General features: G+C 41.3%; 1 protein-coding gene across 1 annotated transcript in view; it reads right to left on the reverse strand.

The window, feature by feature from the left end:
- Positions 1–50: 50 nt before the first annotated feature.
- Positions 51–19,533, reverse strand: part of PARD6G (par-6 family cell polarity regulator gamma) — a 69,160-nt gene continuing 49,677 nt past the window's right edge. Inside the window, exon 3 of the mRNA XM_074576485.1 lies at positions 51–2,910. Within this exon, the coding sequence (XP_074432586.1) occupies positions 2,051–2,910 (860 nt within the window). The 3' untranslated portion in view covers positions 51–2,050. The remainder of the gene's footprint in view (positions 2,911–19,533) is intronic.

A 19,533-nucleotide genomic window follows, 5' to 3' on the forward strand; every position in this document is an offset into this window, starting at 1 on the left:
ACCTCTACGGAAAGATGTGCTGAGCATAAGGGAAAGGATATAGCATAGAAGTAAGACAGTGCACATTTTATTGCAGACAGTCACATTTTCATCAGTTAAATAAAGTAAAATGAGTAACTTCAGCCAGAAAAATCCACTTTTATATAAAAGTAATCTTATTTAAGGTGTAACAATTTTCCTGATAAAATGATCTGATTGACTGAAGCACGTCCAGGTATTCATTTTTTTACTGCCCCAATAATCAGATTTTTTTTTTAAAAAATGAAAACCTTTGGTAAAGTACAAACACAGCTTTAAGAGGAACAGAATCAATGTTCTTTTCTTACTGTGCTGTGAAAAATAAGTACAGTTCTATAACCGCTGTGATACCTAGAAGAGGTTTAATTATAGTACGTGAAAGAATTTTAAAATAAACTTTTAAAGCAAATCTAAAAGAAACATACTACGTTCAATGTCCCAAATATATTTAACAATGAGCAGAAGACTGGTTGTTCCACAGGTATTCTAAATGAGCAACAATGAATTAGTCCACACATCATTTGTCCAGCCATTACAGATCCCAAAATGGAATGTAATTTTTTTCAAACCAAGACTTCTGAATTTTCATATCCATACAATATTTAAGAAATGTCTATTCCACCATATAAAAAAGCTTTAATGTACTACAAAGTTAAAAACAAAAAGAAAATGACATAAGCTAAAAGTAGAAAAATACATTGTAAAACATTTCTATTTTGTTCCTTACACTGATCAAGATATAACAAAATATTTTAGATTAGACCACTTTCATAAGTTCACGGCATTTTCAGAAGCAGACAGTTATCGACTCAACAGCCACTGGTTACCCACTAGCCAGCATCCAGTGAAGATGCCTGGCCATCATGAACATCCAGTATATTTTAAGTTTCTAGAAATCCTGTGTAGATATTAAGCTTTATGATTACTAGAAGAGTCCAAAAATAACAGAACTATTCTAAGTTAGGTTTGACAGTCAGTCAGCACCCCTCCCCTGTATAGCAATTACCCAATCTTTTGTAAGGAAAGGCCTTGTGGATTTAGGTTGCCACAAAGGTACAAGCAGGGACCCGCGTCAGCTCTGAGGTGAAGGGGACAGTCCTACCACACTCTTCCATTTTTGTTGCTTTCTCGCTTGCATCCCTAAAATTCACATGAACCATGATATTAAAAAAAACAGACATGATGGGGAGGGAAAGTGGGAAGAGAGGTATTATCTAATAAATATCGAAAAAGAATACATTTACAGATAATGGTGCTGAACCTAGTTTTAAGCCTTTATTGTCACGTTTTTCTTGCCCTGTGCAGCACGTCTGTGCTGCAGGCAGCCCTGCCTCTGACCAGCGGGTGGAGCTGATCGCACAGCAATAACAGCAACATCCTCCAACCTTGCCTCCTCAAGCTTTTTAAAAAGAATAATAATATATATAGTTTCATTTGGAAAAGCTATTTGCAGCATCTCCTTAACGTTGTTACCACCGGAGTAGGAAACCGCTACTTTTATAGAGCTTGTCTGGATTAAACATAAGGTTGCAAATATGGTGTAAACAAGTTAGTGGAAGGTCTGTATGTAACACTAGAAGATCGGATGGCTATTAAGAAGCACTCTCTTTTAACTGGTGTTAGAAGAAAACCAGATTCCACCTCAAATAGACATGTCTGTTACTATTAAAATCTAATTTATATACATGCATGTATAAATACATCCACCCATGCATTCAAACCCAAGTATGTGGCACTGCCATTGGCGGCCTATACGACTGCTTAGATTTATACCAACTAAAACAAATTTGTGTTCTCACTTTAGGGCTGGGACATAAACCAGGTTTTACACTCTGTCATTCTCCTGACAAATTTTGCACTGCATGACAGTTTTATGTCTAACTCCAGATGCCACATTTCCTAGAAAGCAACAATTTTCTGCACCCATGAGGTCTATGAGAATATCAGCTCTCTGTTTTGTGCATAGCATGTTTCAAGAGTCAATTGTCCCAATTGGCACTTAAGACTGAAAGGAGAGTTGCGGGAATTGCTACTAAAGTGTAATGACTGTTCCATCCTCCTCGATACCTCCTCTGGGGATAACTAGACTGTGTCGGGGATCAGTTTTTAAGGAACTGAGTAGTTTGTGGATGTTGCCGTTGCTTTCTCGGCCAGAGTTGTTGTTGAGCACCAGGTCCCTTTGAAGTCTGTGGCTAAGGCTGCTGCCGTTGATTCGAGAGAGGCTACTGGAAGTAAGGCTGTGCAGTTTGGGAATGTGCTGTGGCTCCAGACCGCCCTCGATGACAATGTCAGCCTCTTCATCGCTCTCCATTTCATCAGGGTGGAAGTTCTGCAGCACATGGGACGTAGGCAAGCTATGGTGACTAGCAGTGCTGTCTGTCGACTGGCCAGAGCTACCAGACATCCTACTGCTTCGAATAATATTGTTCCTCTGGTTTGCTGGCTTGACTGTGATAATAAGATTATGGCTGTTGGCAATCATCATGTCTGTGACTTGGTCGAGAGTCTTTCCTGCTACTTCAATGCCATTAACTTCCAGGACTTCATCATTCACAGCAAGCAAGCCTGTGCTCTCTGCTAAGCCTCCAGGAACCATACGAGAGATGAAGATACCAGGTACTTTTTCTAGTCCATGAGGAGTAACCCTTACGCTGGTGCCATCGCGAATGTAAAATCCTAAGGGTTTCTCACACCCATGTCGATACAGCCTCACTCTCCTGTGTGTTTCAGGAAGGATGTCCACATCGATAATGGAAGACACTGGTCTAAAATCATGAGGCATGCTAATGTTAATGTGGGGACGCCGGCGGAGGTTGTCATTGCGGAGTGTCACCAGAGCTTTCTTCTTCCTTGATAGTGTGTTGGTCCCAAAATTACTGTAGTCCACTTCATCTGAAAGAGAAACAGTACCAATGTATCAATCAGAGAATAATTCAACAGGGCATTTTCCTCTTAAATATGGTTCAGTGAAGCCACACTCCTCATAATATGGAAAAAACCAAATTAATTCTTCCACTTACTCTGACCGTTTTTACATTTTATGTCTATCAGCACATCCTTCAGGATAAATGAGTTGTTTTCAATGACTACCCGTATTTCTTCCATATTTTGAGGGAAAAAGACTTCTGATTCTCAACTCTTGTTGTCAGCTGTGCAGAATCTAATTACTTGCAGCTGCAGGCTTAGATGTGAGACTGTATTTTCAGAGTTGGATTGTAATTTTACATAGACATCTCAAGTGGGCAAGGAGCGTATACACATTTCTAACCTAAAAGCCTAAATCGCGGAGTATTTTAACATCCAATACACAGCCTTAACTGATAGCAGACCTTAGGTACAAACATGAAAGCAAGGTGTGATAGAGTAGCTGGATATGCGTTTTTAGCCTAGCCTTTTTTAATAAGTGATTTATGTTAATATGCATCCCTCAGTACAGCACTTTTCTCTTTGGAATATTTTACTTCATTTTATTGCTGTCAGATTCAGCTGAAAAGTGCTAAAAGCACCAAGTACCAAAAAAGTTCTGTGTAAGCAAGCAGCCTGGTAGAAAAGAGAAGCAGGGAGAAAGAAACTGCTCTGCTGCCTAGTCCGTATGCTAAGGGTCCCAGAACAGACACAGACTCAGGCACTCCTGCCCTTGAGAGGAAGATCCATAGGAAAGCAGCCTACATAGGGTCTACTGATTAAGAAATTGCTTAAATATTTCTGTCTCTGTAGTGGTATCTCAGGGGTACATGCAAAATGATCACCTTTAAATCTGCCTAATAATATAACAAGTTATTCCATATAAGAAGCTCATGTTGTGCTTTGCATAAAAAAAATACTTAGCCATGAAGTTGTTAATGTACAAAATGCATCACTGCATTTCACATTAAAAATACTGTGCATATTTTAAGCATGAAGCATGCAGTAGCTGGAAAATTATTTCACCAGGAGTTTAAGCATACTAACACTTTTCAGATAAACTGACAGACTTTCAGTTTATTCCACTGTTGAAGACGAGCAGTAAAATACGAAAGTATAATTACAGAACTGCCACTAAGAAAATCTTCCCTCTGACAAATTCACCCTGCGTAATAATGTTCAAGAAAGTAAGACAATACCTCCACCTGATAATGGTTGAAAAAAGATGTGTTAGTAAAAACAAACTCATAATTACATTTTTATTTCTTGCAAGGTCTCCTTTTCAAGTCAGCTTTCAAGGCATATTATTGGCAGACTTCAATGAAGGGACATTAAGTCACACAACTCAAAGGACACTAAAAAAAAAAAAGTGCTAAGCAGCAACCTGATCTAACTGAGCCTGCGCGGAGCAGGGTGTTGGATTAGCTGGCCTCCAGAGGTCCCTTCCAGCCTAAATTACTCTGTGATCCTACATAGCTGGGAAAAAAAAAAGTCATTTTAAGATTTCAGAAAGAATATTTCTGCATACTCCTATAACTTATTTACACTGGCTTTACTAGCACTGAGGACATCACAAGGCATCTAGAAGGTCATCCTGAAGGAAAAGCTTCTGTGAAATAAAGATACTCATTGAAAAAGTTTGTTGTGTTCAAATTCACACTCACCTCTTGTCTCTCCTCCAAGGCCATTCAGAGCCATACCACCCATACAGGCCCTACTGTGTTATTTAGACTGCAGTGGCACAGAACTCCAAGTCTTTAAAATAACTCAAACATGAGAAGCTCACAACTGGTTCCTGGAAGCATACACACAGCCAAGACAGTGACTGTGTGGAGATGGCATCTTCTCAAGTCCACCTGGTGAGCAGAGTCCGTGCAGTTGTCTATGCTTTTGAATGCACAAGCCACCTGTGGCAGCCAAAGTCAAGTATTAATCCTTTTCTTTCATCAAGAAGATCACCATCATCTACACTCACCTAGACTTTAAGTTTTGATGGATGATTTTGAAGGTTGGCAACAAATACTTTCACCTTGTAAAGTATGGGTCCAGAAGAGATGTCTTTCATCACCACAGCCTCAAACACTGTGCCCTGCTCACCCTCACAATTTACTGATAAGGTTCTGCAACAGCCCTACAAAAACAGCTTGGGGATTCAGATCTAGAATTGAAATTCTTCCTCACTTGAAACACAGCACTGTAGAATAGTAGCACTGTATGTTAAAGCCCAAGACAACCTTTCTCCTAAAATTTCAATTTAAGATGGCAAATAAAATTACATGTGGGTTTATACGTTTAAGACTGTCTCTTGCAGTACTGGCAAACCAAACTCAAAATAAAAGCTGCATCCCTTAAAGACTCAGAAAATAAGGTTGGCAAGTGCAGTTTATTGCACTTGGGTGAAATGAAACACACACCTTACTTATCCATCTATTCCCTGAAAGCACCCAGGTAATTGTTCTCTCCCTCTCTCTCTACGTTAGTGTATTAATACTGAATTACTTTAAGGCAAACTTGCAAAAGCTTTACAAAATAATTTACCTGGGAAGATTTGTCGATAACACTGTTTTCTTGCCTTAAATTAACAACAACTCAAGAGTTCATTCTCACAATACGGAAGTTTGCAATGATCAGTCAGTAATGTCACAGGAGAAGTATGATGGTTGTCCTGACACGCATAGGTCATTTCTGAAGCAGCTTCCTTTGGCTGAACCACCACCAGGGCAATGGCACAAAAGAAATGGTTGTTTTGTGCCTGTGACCTCCTCACCTGTGCTCAGCCCACTAATCGGTCTCCCCAGATGACTGCCAGCATTCCTAACCTCTGAGCAGCTTCAAAACAACCACCTCCTTTAATAATGAAAAGCCCAGCTTACCACAAAAATCTTTTTTTCCTCCAAACATGAACCAGGCAGAAGCAAGGATGATATTACAAGTGATATAGGCTACTCTCAGTGTTGGACCACTGACCATTTTTGGATTTAGTATTTCACGGCTGAAGCACAATTAAAAAAAAAAAATGAAGTCCATGTTCTGTTGATGACTGGATTTTTTGTGTTTTTAGAACAGTGTCAAGCATTAGTTACCAACTCTGACCCTAAGGAGGATTACGTATGAGAAGGATGAAGTCCCAATTTTAACAGGCAAAACTATTAAAACCTATTATAGGTTGGAGAAATGAGAGCTAATTTGGAGAGCTTCTACCAAAAAAAAAATCAACTAACTATTTTCTAGAAAAAAGTTAAACTGCAGAATACATGCTCCTTGACAATACAGAGTTTATTACATTATTTGTATTCAAGATGACCCGCTCACTAGCAATTACACCTGCTTGGGACTTCACCTTAAAATTAAAAATGAAACAAACACAGAACAGAACAGCTCTCCCCTTGCTATTCAGAGCCACTACTGTTGCTGCAGAAATTAAGCAAAGTATCTCTGCTGAAGTTTAGCATCTTCTGTTGCTGTAGCTGCAGAAAGCCATCGGTTCCTAGCACAATGAAAAAAAGAATTTCCTTCCTCACAAGGTAACTGGGAGAAGTCAGTCTACTCCCTCTTATCAAGTATGGGGTGGTCAAACAGAGGTGTATTGGCTATTTCCAGTAATGCACTGTTCAGCTGGCACACATCAGACTGAAAACTATATCATTGCATAATTTACGACGACACACTTTTAATGGAAGGTCAGTACCACATATCTTAGGTTTTGAGTTTCTCGCCATATAGGATTGCAAGAAGGAATGCCACTTCAGCTAATGGAACAGACTGCTTGATGCCAGGTCTTACGAAGACCAGTATATACCATATGGAACCAGAGAGAGCTCATTTTTCTTGTTTCATTTGTTACAATATCAAATTCTCCTTTTGGAGAGCAAAGAGTCTACAGAAATCTGTATGCATACTGGCAGGAGAAGTGCCATCAAGCAGCCCACCTGAACAGTGCTTAAAGCCTCATATTCTACTAAGTGTCATGTTTTCCTATGTCTTGAATGAGGCTGGAGTGAGACATGCAGGTCACAGAGGGCGAATTAGTCTTTTAGGTGCTGGATATGTCCCACATTTCTTAGAATGGGTCAGATTACATGGAGCATTTTCATGTACAAGGTGTAGTGCTTTCAGACAAAGATGTACTATGAGCTGGATGGATAATCCTGGATAACCACTGAACTTTGGAAGACTTGGACCTGAATTTTACTTGTGCACATAATTTGCCTCCTACTGAAAATAGTGTTCCTGTAAAAAGAGGTGAACAAGAACATTTATTACAGCTGGAGACAGAATCCTCAGCTTTCCAGTTCTGTCCTACATAAAACCGCAACCCACAGCTACACAAAAAAATACCTCCAACTCATCTGTAGGCACTGAATATTATTACAGCTCTTCTCTCCAACAGCTTCAGTTTTCAGTACATTTTAAGAAACGTTTTGTTATCTGGCAATGAGTTACATAAAACCTTAAGTATTTTGGCTGCATCCTTTCTGTTAATATATGCTTTTTTTTTTTTTAAATAGAGTTGTCACTAACCATATACCCATGAGGACCCTTCTGTTAGAGAAGATATATGCTACAGGTCTCTTTGTGCAGAGATGTACCTGTGCTCACTTTCTTGACCGCAGTGGTGGTGTTGGTGTGTGTTTGTTTTTTTAAACTGGTAGAACTACCTCCACTTGTCCAGCAACAGCAAAACCCATTAAAGGAGGTTTTCACTTCCAAGCATGGATATTTTACTATCAGAATATTGTTATTTTTTTAAGCATATGTAGAAAGTTGTAGACAGTAACATCACTGAGGTCCTCTTCTATCGATTCTGTAGTCAGCCTGTGACTTTACAGACTTCACCTTCCTGGTGGGCATCTTAAATCCTGTATTTAAGTCACAGTACATAACAGCAGAGCATACTTAAAGGGCTATTTATAAGGGAAAGAAAACTGCTTAGAGCATCTGGTTGTAGCCAAAAGAATATTGTATTTCTTTAATTTACATGAAACAAGAAATTATAGACCTTCTGAAAAAACCACCAGGAGCACCACTCCCACTGCTTGGACAGCTGCTTTTCATAGGAACTGCTTGCCAGATGAAATACCAAAGCTTAGCCAGATAAGATTGTATAAACAAGCTGAATTCCACAGAGAAGCAGACTGCCAGGCTCCTATAGGAACAGTTCATTTCAGACTCTACGTTTTCAGTGTACATGCACTCATGGCTTATTATTTCCTCTGGGAACTGTGGAACATTAGTTGACAGCTCTGGAAAGTACTTCAAAGACAAAATTACTTCCACTAGGGAGAGCAGCACTTCAGGCAGCTTGGGAAGGAGGCCAATGAGTCATTAATAGTGACGGGTAACCCCTCCATCCAACAGATCTCTATTACTGAGCATCCAAATTAGCAGCAGTCAAAATTGTTTCAAGGGTATGCGTTATGTTTAACCCTTCTACCTTTTTGTGTCCCAGCTACAAACACTGTCCATGTTTGACACAAGTTGCGTTCAGCGTCTATTTTCTCAGAAAGATCAAAACCAGAAGCATTTGTAAAAAACAATCAGACAACAAATAAGTTGGCAGTATCTCATTTGTGACCTGTAAAGCTGACCACATGCAGAGGGATTTAAAAGGAAACAGATATGAAGTGAACTATGGCTTGGGGGGAGGTCCAGTGCCAATATCATTCATCACGGAGTATTCAATGGAGGGAAAAATAAGGTTATCTGAATGCTAACATTGCATTCTGTGTGTTACAAGAATATTAAAAAAAAAATCTAGCCATCACTGCTGCCAGCAACCTCTGAATGCACCAATCTGAAAAAACACACAGTCTGTAAATAGTTGTAGTTGCTATTCCATCAAAAGTCAAGTAATGTATCCCACACATGCTTACTCCTCTCTCCATTCGTATCACTGCATCACAAGGAACCGGACACAACGTCATTAAGAAATTCCACCAAATAATTGCACTAGAAGGAAAATTTGAGAACAACATCCTACTCTAGTCTAGCCCCTACAAAACCTAGTAAACTGCAATGTTGCAAAAGGCAACATTGCTTCTATAGTGATTGTCTTCTTAATTAGGAAGCATTCATTATCAGGTTAGGATTAAAATCTGAGGAACACAAATGCGTGTCTGTACTCCCAACACGTTTATAAACTCAAAATATCCTGCCCTCTTTCAAGAAAGTGAACGTTATTTTGTTCCTTGGCATAGCATGTTAGAACAAGCAAAACTATAACTGCATGAGGCTCAGTCTCTCTTTACGGTGTCAGACACACATAAGAAACATTTTTAGGCTGCTTGCCTTGAGGATGGAGACAACCCCTTGGGAATTTAGCCTGCATTGCTGGTGTGGCCTCCTGCACTTCTCACTGCTTGTCATCAGAGGCCACTGTTCCCTTGCTGAACCTCTTTCCTTCTCGGCAGAAGGCCCTTTATTCTTGACTAGCTGCACTGCTCCAAAGGAGCAGAAGTTGTTGCTTGACCTGCAAGTTTGCCCCACGAAACAAGTGAGGCATTTGGAGGAGAAGGGTGCTACTAAATGTAAGCAAGTGCTCAGGCCTGTACCTTCCAAAGCCACCCTCAACCTCACCAACATATAAACCCAGCTGCTCAAACTAGCCCAAAAGCCAGCTATGGGACTCCAAATTTTAGAGGTGAAGTTGTGGATAGTGTTTACTAAGATTACAGTTACTAGACTTGTCAGGGTCTTCCTCCTCTGAGTTTCAGATGTGACTTCTATTCTACTATAAACCATAACAGAAACAGCCCTTCTTCCCTTGTTTCCCTCCACAAACTACATTATGCAAAAATTCCATTACTGCAGCATTACAAAATTGTGGGGTTTGAGCTTTGGCTTCATTGTTGTTCAGTTAGTTTGGTGTTTGTTTTGGGTTTGGTTTTTTTTGTTGTTGCTTTGCAGGGCAGTAGTGGGAAACTGGGAGAAGTCATGTTCCCCTTGCACACCTCAGCCATCAATCATTATTGCATTCATCCCAAGGTCACAGGTGCTGCTATGGAGGCTTTATTGGTTAGTTGGTTTCCCAGGCTGGTCAGTAGTGCACAGGCACCCAGCAGCAGTAATGGGTGGGGGATGCATGCAGAGAGTAAGAGCATCACCTGTAACCAGCTCTCCTGCTGGCTGGAGCCTGGCAAATCAAGCCTACAACTCCCAGCAGCCATCAAAAATTCCATCCACTCAGTTGATGGTATCAAAATGGGAGGGCTATCAATCCTATTTAAAGTGGTGAAACACTGGCACAGGTTGCCCAGAGAGGTGGTAGATGCCCCATCGCTGGAAGCATTCAAGGTCGGGTTGAATGGGGCTCTGAGCAACCTGATCTAGTTGAAGATGTCCCTGCTCATTGCAGGGGGGTTGACTAGATGACCTTTTAAGGTCCCTTCCAATCCAAACTATTCTATGATTCTATGCTTAGGAAGAAAAAAACACCACCCCCACCGCCCCCCCCAAATCCCAACAACCATCACTCTCCAACCTATAATTACCTGCAATCTTTTCAGCAAGTCATCATTATAAACTTTAAAGTTATTAAAAAGCAACCCTTTAATTATTTTATTTCACCCACTCCATTTTTGACCTGCAAGAAGCAGACTCTTCTAATCACCCAGAAGATCAGTCAATTGAGGGGAGCACCATTTACTCCCCATACAGGCATAAAAAAGATCTCTTCTTTCTGAATGAAAATTTGTACGTTATGCAAAGATCAAACTACATTAACTGCAAATACAGTAAAAAATAAATCTTATTAATGACACAAAAAAGGAGTGGATTTTATTGAGTATTCTGCAAGTATTGAATGTAACTGTTTCCCAGCTGCTAGCAGCAAAATAGTTACTTTTTGTACAAGTCTAAAGTTTGGAAGATAAGAAAGGTAAACAGAGTTGACAGATTGAACTGAAGAGCAGATTTTTCGAAAATACCATTGTGTTTTTCACAGCTGCAATATTTGGAGAAAACATCACAAGTAAAGAAAAAAACCAAATTCACCTCAGGATCATATTCATTCAGAATACAAATTTTATACCTCTGACAAGAAAAAAAAATTGTCTCACAGTAGTCTCAGAAGCAGCTGCAAATGAAGCTTGGAAAGGCAGGACAAAAAGGTGGTGTATTTGTACTAGACTATTCACACAGCCATAGGTCAAAGGAGCAGGTCTGGAAAGACTGCAGTACTGAACCTGATCAGAAACAACATCCTATAGACCCTGATATTAAAGGGGGCCTTTTCCTCCTTTCAGAGGTAATTTTATCAACATTGAAGGCCATTTCAGGGCTCTGCTCAACAGGCAGCAGAGGTGAGCCATGCTGGGAAGACAAGGCCTGTATTACCCAGCTAACACAGCCTGTAGTTTGCCCAAGGGAAACTGAATCCAACCTGGTATTTCACATTTCCTCCTGCTGCTTTCTGCCACATACCCTCCTCTTCTCTGCTGGATGCTCTCCTCTTTTCCAGTCCACAGTGATCCTCCCTCCCCAGCTAAAACCTGACAGTAATCAAGAATTGTCTATTATCCTGTGTTCAGGTAATGCTAATCGCATCTCTGTAGCATGCCAGTGGTTTTTCTATTTGGAAAGAAAAGATATCCCAGAGCTGGGAGCACTAGCTTGGGATGAGGTATACCTGCAGACCTCCTGGGTAACTTGTGGCTGAGCCACTAAATTCAGAGGGCTTTATCCCCTGCACCTCCTTAGGATGCTTTTCTACTTTAAAAAAAAAAAAAAATAGTGTTGCCAGGACATGCACATTAAAGGACTTGAGAACTCACAACCACAGCAGTGGAGACATTTGATTGTTGCAAACATTAAATCTGTGAGATACAAGGGTACTACCAAGACAGACTGTTTTCTGTTCTGAAGTAATTCTTTCTCATGCGTTCTTTTGCTGAGTAACATCTTATTCATGCCAAGCTAGTTCAGACAGGCAAGCTAGGAAGCTTTTTTTCACTTGTACTTCTAAATTCCCCGTAAAAATAACTAAAAAAAAAAAAGAAGGAAATCCCCAAACTGTGAAGTTCATATTTAATGAAGACTACATCTCAAAGAAATAAATGGTGGTCTCTTCCACACTCTTTACCCTGGATTGTTCTAAAAAGTCACTACCAGAGCTTCTCAGAGAAAGATGTGTTCTTATGTAGTTAAAATTCTTATAGGATGCATTTTCTCTCGCTTCAAAAAAAAGAGGACACAATCATGTTTTTATAACTTCACTGTTGTGGTGTGATAATACCACATACATCCTGCAATGAGGGGGAGGGAGAAAAAAACATTTACAGTGCTTTACAAAGCACTTTTCTGGTTCCTGCCTCCAAGCCGGCAGATTGTAAACAAAGTCCAGATTCTGCCTCTTATCACAGAATTAAAAAGGTTTCAAAACAAGCATGCCATAAGAAATTAATTACACCACTTGTCTTTCAAGTCGCGACCTCTGGGAGTCTCCCAAACTTTGCTGGCTGGAGTCAGATTAGTCACAAGATAAACACCCCTCCTGGGCCAGCCCAGCGCAGGGCTCCGTGCCACTGCACCCTCTCCCCAGCCCCATGCAGTCCCTGCCCTGGATGCCCTGGGATGCAGGGCGCTGGCAGGCTCTCCCCTCCACCTGCAGCCTGCCGGATGCACCGGGATGCCCTCCCTGGCTGGTGGGACAGGGGAGCTGTGGGAATCCCACCCAGTTTATCTCCAGTGTCCTGCTGGGACAGGAACAGGCAGCACTGCCCCAGCACAGACACATTTTCCAGTCCCCTGCTCCCCAGGCTGGAGCAGGCCAGGGCGGGCAGGAGCAAGCCCAAAGGCAAGTGGAGAGGGAGCGGCAGCCAGCCGTGGCAGAAGCGAGTCAGAGCCAGTCATCCTCCACACCAAGAGAGTACGGTCAGTGCAACCCCGTGCTTCAAACGTAGGAATGACGGGATGGAAAAGGAGCGCCAAGAAGAAAAGCAAAAATGAGGGCCCCTCAGGTTGCAGAGAACAAGGGAGGAGCAACCTCAAAGCACTGCTAGTACAAAGCAGAAGAGTTGCAAACACATTTTATATAAATCTATTTAATGTCTATTAAATAAATCTATTTAATGTCTATCTATAAATCTATTTCTAATCTGGAGAATAAGCAAAGTCAAGAGCCCAATCTAACTATTACAATGCAATCTGCATCTGTAACACTTGACTTTCCCCAAGCTGCCCCTCCGGCACCCTTCCCCCTTCAGCGTACAAGGCTACTCATCTCACAAATGGAAATCATTGCTTCTTCCAGATATAAACAAAGCCAGCCAGGCAGCCCTCTTCCTGATGACACGTCACAAAGTAGTAAAAGCTGCCTGCAGAGTGCAAAATAAGATTTTTCCTGATTAAACAGTTCAAGGAGGGCTGCCTTGTCTGGGATTTGCCCCATTTGCCCACATCCTCCCTACAGAGCCAAGCACACGTTGGACATCTTGGTGGAGCGAGAAGCTCTACAATACACCTTTTTTTTGCAGCACAACAGTGGATATTTAAACATTAAAACCCTACCACATAAGTTCTCAATGTGAAGTTTATCATCACCCTTGTGATGTTCACCCCCCTCATATGGCACATTACCATGTGGTACCCATAACCTCTGCTGTGATGGCAGCACTTACCTGGGCTACAGGAGCGTGTTACCATTTTGTTTCCTCAGCAGCCATAAAAGCATGAAGTAAGAGGGTCAGAGCAACACCCCCACACCTCTTCCTCAAAACAGAAACAAAGCCTTGCCTAATATACAACTACCATGGCTTCTCCAGCTGAGAACAAAATAATTTTTTTACTTTTAGACTAACAATATCCTTTCTTGGCCATCACCAGAAAGCAAGGGGCACTTCATTCTCATCCCTCCTCTGTCAATAAAAACTGCTTGTTTTACTTAAGAGCAGCTTAAAGGATCGTGGCGATTCTGGCAGAAGAATCTGCTGTGTAGAGTTATTGGCTAAGTGATTTCCCCAACATTATTTTTGTAATGCTGTATTCCTTTCTCCATCACTGGCTAGGGCTCCATGCCCAGCTGTGTACACAAAATAATTAAAGGCTGCAGCCTGAGCAAACTTTGCACCTGAAGGGACTCTCCAAGAGCAGCGGATGTTAGCAGGAACTGCGTACTTGAGGGGTCCAGCCCTCAGATGACCACAAACTGGACTGTGAAGCTTCTCTTTTCCTAGAATATCAAGCACTGATGTGCAAAATTGAAAAAACAAACAAGAAACAAAACAACAAAATACACCAAGGTTTACACCACTGAAAAAAACCTGGCTTCTTTCTTCAAGCAATTTTTGAGACACTTCTTCATTATTTAAGTGTGGTAAACCAGTGGCTGGTGTACTTTTTCTTTAAAAAATTGTTTCTTCCTATGAGCACATGATACAAACAAGGGAGTGGCAGACAGGAAGTGATTATTCAGAAATTAACAAATTAGATCAGGTTCCATGATATCAGAATAAAACATGACATGTGGCAAGTGAAGCTGACATTTAGTGGCTCAAATGTAAGAAAACGCTTTCTTTATTTACTAAACCTAATTCAGGGTTCATAAAAGCATTTTGTCTCCTTAATGAACACCAGTGTTGGCAGCTTCAAGCATCGATATGCCTCCTGGGGAGCACAAGTTACTCCATGTATTTCACCAGCAAAGTTATACCAAACACTGCAGTACAGACTTCCAGCTTCTACCCAAACAAGTTTTTTTGGATGAAAGCATAGCTTTGCCAGTAGCAGCAGCAAGTCTCTGATGGCACTGCTGCTTGAGGTTTGACTGGCATGGCTGCTCCAGAGGTGCTAAATGCAGATACTGCTCAGGGTCAGCCCTCATCTCCACTAATAGCAATCTCCTGCCAGTACGAACAGAGCAGAGGTTTCCAGTGTCACCCTTGAGTACACCCAGTATTCCTGCCACTGGGAATTCTGTTCACGATCTCAATTTTCCTGTTACGCAGCAGGTAACACTGAATCGTTACTACATTTGCTTGTTAAGTGACATTGTTGGGGGGTAGGGGCAGACATATACCCGAAAGAACATAAAAGTGTTCACAGCCTGATACCTGCACTGAGTGAAGTGCATGGACCGTGCTGGGACACAGCTTCTCCCGTGCCTGGAAAAATTAAGTTGTGGCCAGACCACAGCTGTGCAACTCCTTAGTGTGCACTGACTGATTTACTACCATTGTAAGTTACAGAAAAGTCACCTTAAAGAAAAGCATCCCACGCAAGAGGGCTAATTACATAAAGCACTTTTCATCTGTGGATCCCAAAGTGCGAAGAATAAAAATCTACTGTTTGTGAGGGACTGAGCTCCCATTAGAATGGTTAAGCTAAAAACCTGGAGAATACATCAGAGGTTACGCAAAACCCAGCAGCTTTAAAGGAAGGAGGAGGGATTTGCATGGTTCAAAGGCAGGAAAGAACAGATGCGGTACGTTAGGACTTATTTTCATTACACTGCATAGCTTGCTTCCAAGAATGCTTTCAACAGAAGCATCCTCCCAATACAAAAGGCAAGCGCTTGCTAAGTTGACTCGGACAAGCTTCAATACAAGCTGCATCCTGGCCCACAGACAGTGAACTGCTACTGGTAACCTCCGCTCACCACTTACATCTCACTTCTAGTTATGAGACCTTCCTCCACCTTCAGTCCTTCCCTGTGTATTACTGTGAGCAGCCAGTTCATGTCTTCACTCCCCCCCGTATGAAACAAGAATGAATTAAAAAAAACACCAAACAACAAACCTCTGCTTTTTTTAGACAAAAGCCTAGTGTTCCTTTTCCGTGTCTTTCCTCACCACACTCTTAAATTGCTAGACAGCATCAAGAACTGGCAAGATCTTTAATAATAAGATCAGGCAGTATTACTAAATCCATACTAAATTCCCACAACAGGAGCCAAATGGTGACCGAGACAAGAATTTTTATTTGATGACGCATCCTATCTTCAGAAAAAACTGTTCCAAGGACATGGAAAGTGAAGACAAATAGTTATATAAAAAAAAAAAAAAGACTGGCTCACAGGTTGATGTGATCAATGCGTCTTCTTGCTAAGATGCTCTTTGGGAGGATACAAACACTGAGCACTAAGCTGTGCTTTATTTTAACATGTACTCATTAACACACTAGCTAAGGAAACAGCTTATTTAAAGTCTACCAACTACAAAAAGCTTTGCGGCTGCAATGTAGAGATCAACATTAAGAACCAACAACTCACTCTCAAGGTTAAAAAAGAAGTTTGCGTTGTGCTTATGTTAAGCCTGACAGACATGTTTAAATGTGGCCAAGAACTGAAGTGTAGAAGCTTTGTGTTTGGTACAGCACTCCGAGGCACAGCAATGAACACAGGGCACCTCCTGCAGAAACTGAAAAGACCCAAGTGCTTCCTCCCATGCTGAGGGACAGATAGAGCACCAAGGAGACAGGTTAAACAGGTTTCACAGTTAAAGACACCTGCCCTTGGCTTAGCAGCTACACCACATTAATCCAGAGAGCTGCAGTAAGGAAAACAATAAAATAGAGAGGTAGGAAAGCTTTTTTTACAGGCTGCTTTTCCCTTTACCCATCCATATTGTATTTATCTGCTTAGCTCCAGTTTTTCTTTCTGGGTGGATGCAGTTTAACATCCAGATCTCTGTGCTAAAGCTCTACACAAGACAGCTCATCCTGCCTTTGCCTGTATCAGTACATTTCACACAAGTTGGGCCTTTGGCCACAGCAAGTCAAATGATAGGTTATAGTTGAAAAGAATTCACCTCAAAGCCTTAGTCTCCACCTTTTAACACATAGATACAGTACTGAAAGTTTAAGAAAGAAAATGTGGAAAAAGGCTGTGGCTATGAATCACTTGCTTGTCCGGGCAAGAAAAAAAATCTTGAAAATCCTGATCCTAAGAGTACCATGAGGTACACTGAAAAAGTGATGAGGCACTCAAGACCAGCTAGACTTTATGGATATCAAAAAAAACCAGTCAATGGGAGAGTCTCATTTGTAACACACGTCTCCTACGAAAGCACCACCATCCTGTTTGGTTTTATGCCTCTTGTGTCAGAGCAGTCAAAGGCCAACATAAAGTTAACATGACAGATTTCACATCAGCTGCTTGCCCAAACAACTGGGGAAACTGTTTTAGCTGAGCTCTGCTCTTTTGCTCGCTTCTGATTGTTGCGTTAATTAAAAAGTCTTGCTCTTGTGTTACACAGCCCACAGGATGCGAGGAGGAGATTCCTAGCTTTATAATCATGTTAGTCAATAGCTCCCAGCGCTCTCACCGCTGCTACGCAGAGAGCCAGGACTGCACTGTTGGTTTGACAGGCTGTGGGAGGATGCTGCGTAGGAGACTTGTCACGTTATGCAGAGTCAGCCCGAGCTCCTTCACAATGGGAGCTTTCTGCAGAAGCGTAACATAAAAACCTCCCTAAAACTACAGGGCCATCTGAGCAAATTCCCCTAACAGAGAGCCAGCCCGGCAAAAATTCACTTGATAAACAAAATGCAATTGCTAGCTGGCAAGTTACTGGATATGGATGTGTCACTTTTGGGCTCACCCAACCCCTAATCTAACAAGTAAAAAATATTACTATTGTCACCTCCAAGCTTAGACTTAAGAATTTCCATCTTGGAAGCACTACAAGAAATGAGTCACTCTATATACCTTGGCAGTGATTTGCAAGCCAACAGGGAATATCCAGAAGGAAATAATGTCACCAATTGGTGAGGCAGCAGCTATGTTTACCAGCTTAAACAAGTTTGTGTCTCAGTACCTCTAGTTAAGTATGGCCAGCAGCAAGTCTCCAATTCAGAAGTCATCTACAACTTAATATGCCTGAAAATTAGAGCTCTTTAAAAGTTATCTCAATTGATGAAGAAAAATAATAGACATTAGGATCACACAAAGTGCCGAGTTCTTTTGAATACCTGTATTGCCCTTGCCCGATCCCTGCCCGATCTTTAGCAGAATGGGAAGTTTGGACAGTGGAGATGCATTTGGTGGGATGCGAGAGCAGCTGCCACCCTGCAATCTGTCTGGACAGCAGGAGGAACTTGAGGAAGCGCCAGCCGAAGGAAGCCTTCGCAAACAGGAGCCAGGCGTGGTGGCACAGGGCACCCAAGGGGACAATAACCAGAACTGCTCAGCATAGACAGGAACGGGGTGGGGAGCTGCCAGCCTGAGCGACTTTTGACAGCCTGAGGAAGATTTAGCTTTCTGAAGCTAAAGCTAACTACCGTCAAGAAACTGCAAGGTGTGAACAAGCTTAGAAGGAAAAAATAAAACAAACAAAAACCCCACCCAAACCCATTCTGTACTGATCAAGCTAAGTTCTGAGGGAGATACCAATACATGGAGACACTAAATAATTAAGAGGACTGCTTATGTGTCAAATGAGATGCTTAATACCGTACAAGATGACAAAGATTCACTGGCTAAATCTAAGAATAAACTGAGGAATTAAGGGCTCTCAATACATCCATTTACTACATAACCTCTAGCAATTTACATATTTGTTGTATGTCTGATGAGCAGTGCTAAAGGCGCATGGCACTGCACTTAAGGAAGTCTTCCTTACTTCACTGCAAACAGGTTTTTAATGTGGCTTACTCCAATTTTGAGCTAAAAGTTTACTTTAAGGGCTATAAGAGATGCATCAGCTTCACCTTTGAAAGAGACAGTAACGGGGACTAGCACAGAGCCAGGCTTACAGCATGGTAGAGTTTAGATGAATGTCAAACCAAAGGCTGGCTAAGAAGCTGTGAGAATACCACCAAACAGTCACTGGAGAAAAAGTTTATTAATTGAGCAGGGTCCTTAAGCTAGTTTTCCTATGTCTACTTCTAACAGCTCTATTATCCTTCGAGGATTTATTCTTTCCAGAGTATGACAAGTGCCTTCATTACCAGAAACATGTTATAAACAGTAAAAGCTGGACATTTGTACAAGCAAGGATCACATGGAACAACTGCCTATTTTCAAACAAGTGACTTGCAAAAAATGAGGACACAAATCCCTTCTACTATGTTGATTCAGAAAGCAGGAGCCGTATCTTGTCACCTTCTTCCCATCCCAAGGAGTCTTGTTATCAGACAGTTCTAACACTATACAAATATCCTTTCTAGCCTTTTTATTTGTGTATATTACTGCAAGCCTTTAGGATGCTTTTATTAAGGCCTCAAGTGGAAAAAAGTAACTATGAGCACATACTCTTCCCTTTTCTCCTCTGGAATTTATAGATGCCTTAAGTAGGCAATGAAATAGGGTAGAACAGTTTGACTAAGATGCTTCAATCCTCAGGTTTTATCCCCTTCACAGGAGATCCTATCAGCTGCCTGTGGTTAAGAGGCAGAAGGAAAGGTGGAATATGTTTTTAACAATGTAATCCCAAAACCACAAAATAAAAGCCTTGCAAGAGACTAATTTTCTTTAATAAAATACTAGGTCTCTACTTGCCTACTTAGTAGGGCACTTTAAACATCTGTATTTTCTAAGTAGACAGAACCTGTGCCTTTGCAAACACAAGGCATTGTTACAAGATCTGTGTTCATTTGTTCTCATGAGGAAACAGCTTTCCAAAATTTGCTTTAAAATTCTCATTTTTTGAGGTATCAGTCATGGGGCAGCACACAGAA

This window comes from Larus michahellis, chromosome 2 (assembly GCF_964199755.1).
Source record: "Larus michahellis chromosome 2, bLarMic1.1, whole genome shotgun sequence".
NCBI lineage: Eukaryota > Metazoa > Chordata > Aves > Charadriiformes > Laridae > Larus > Larus michahellis.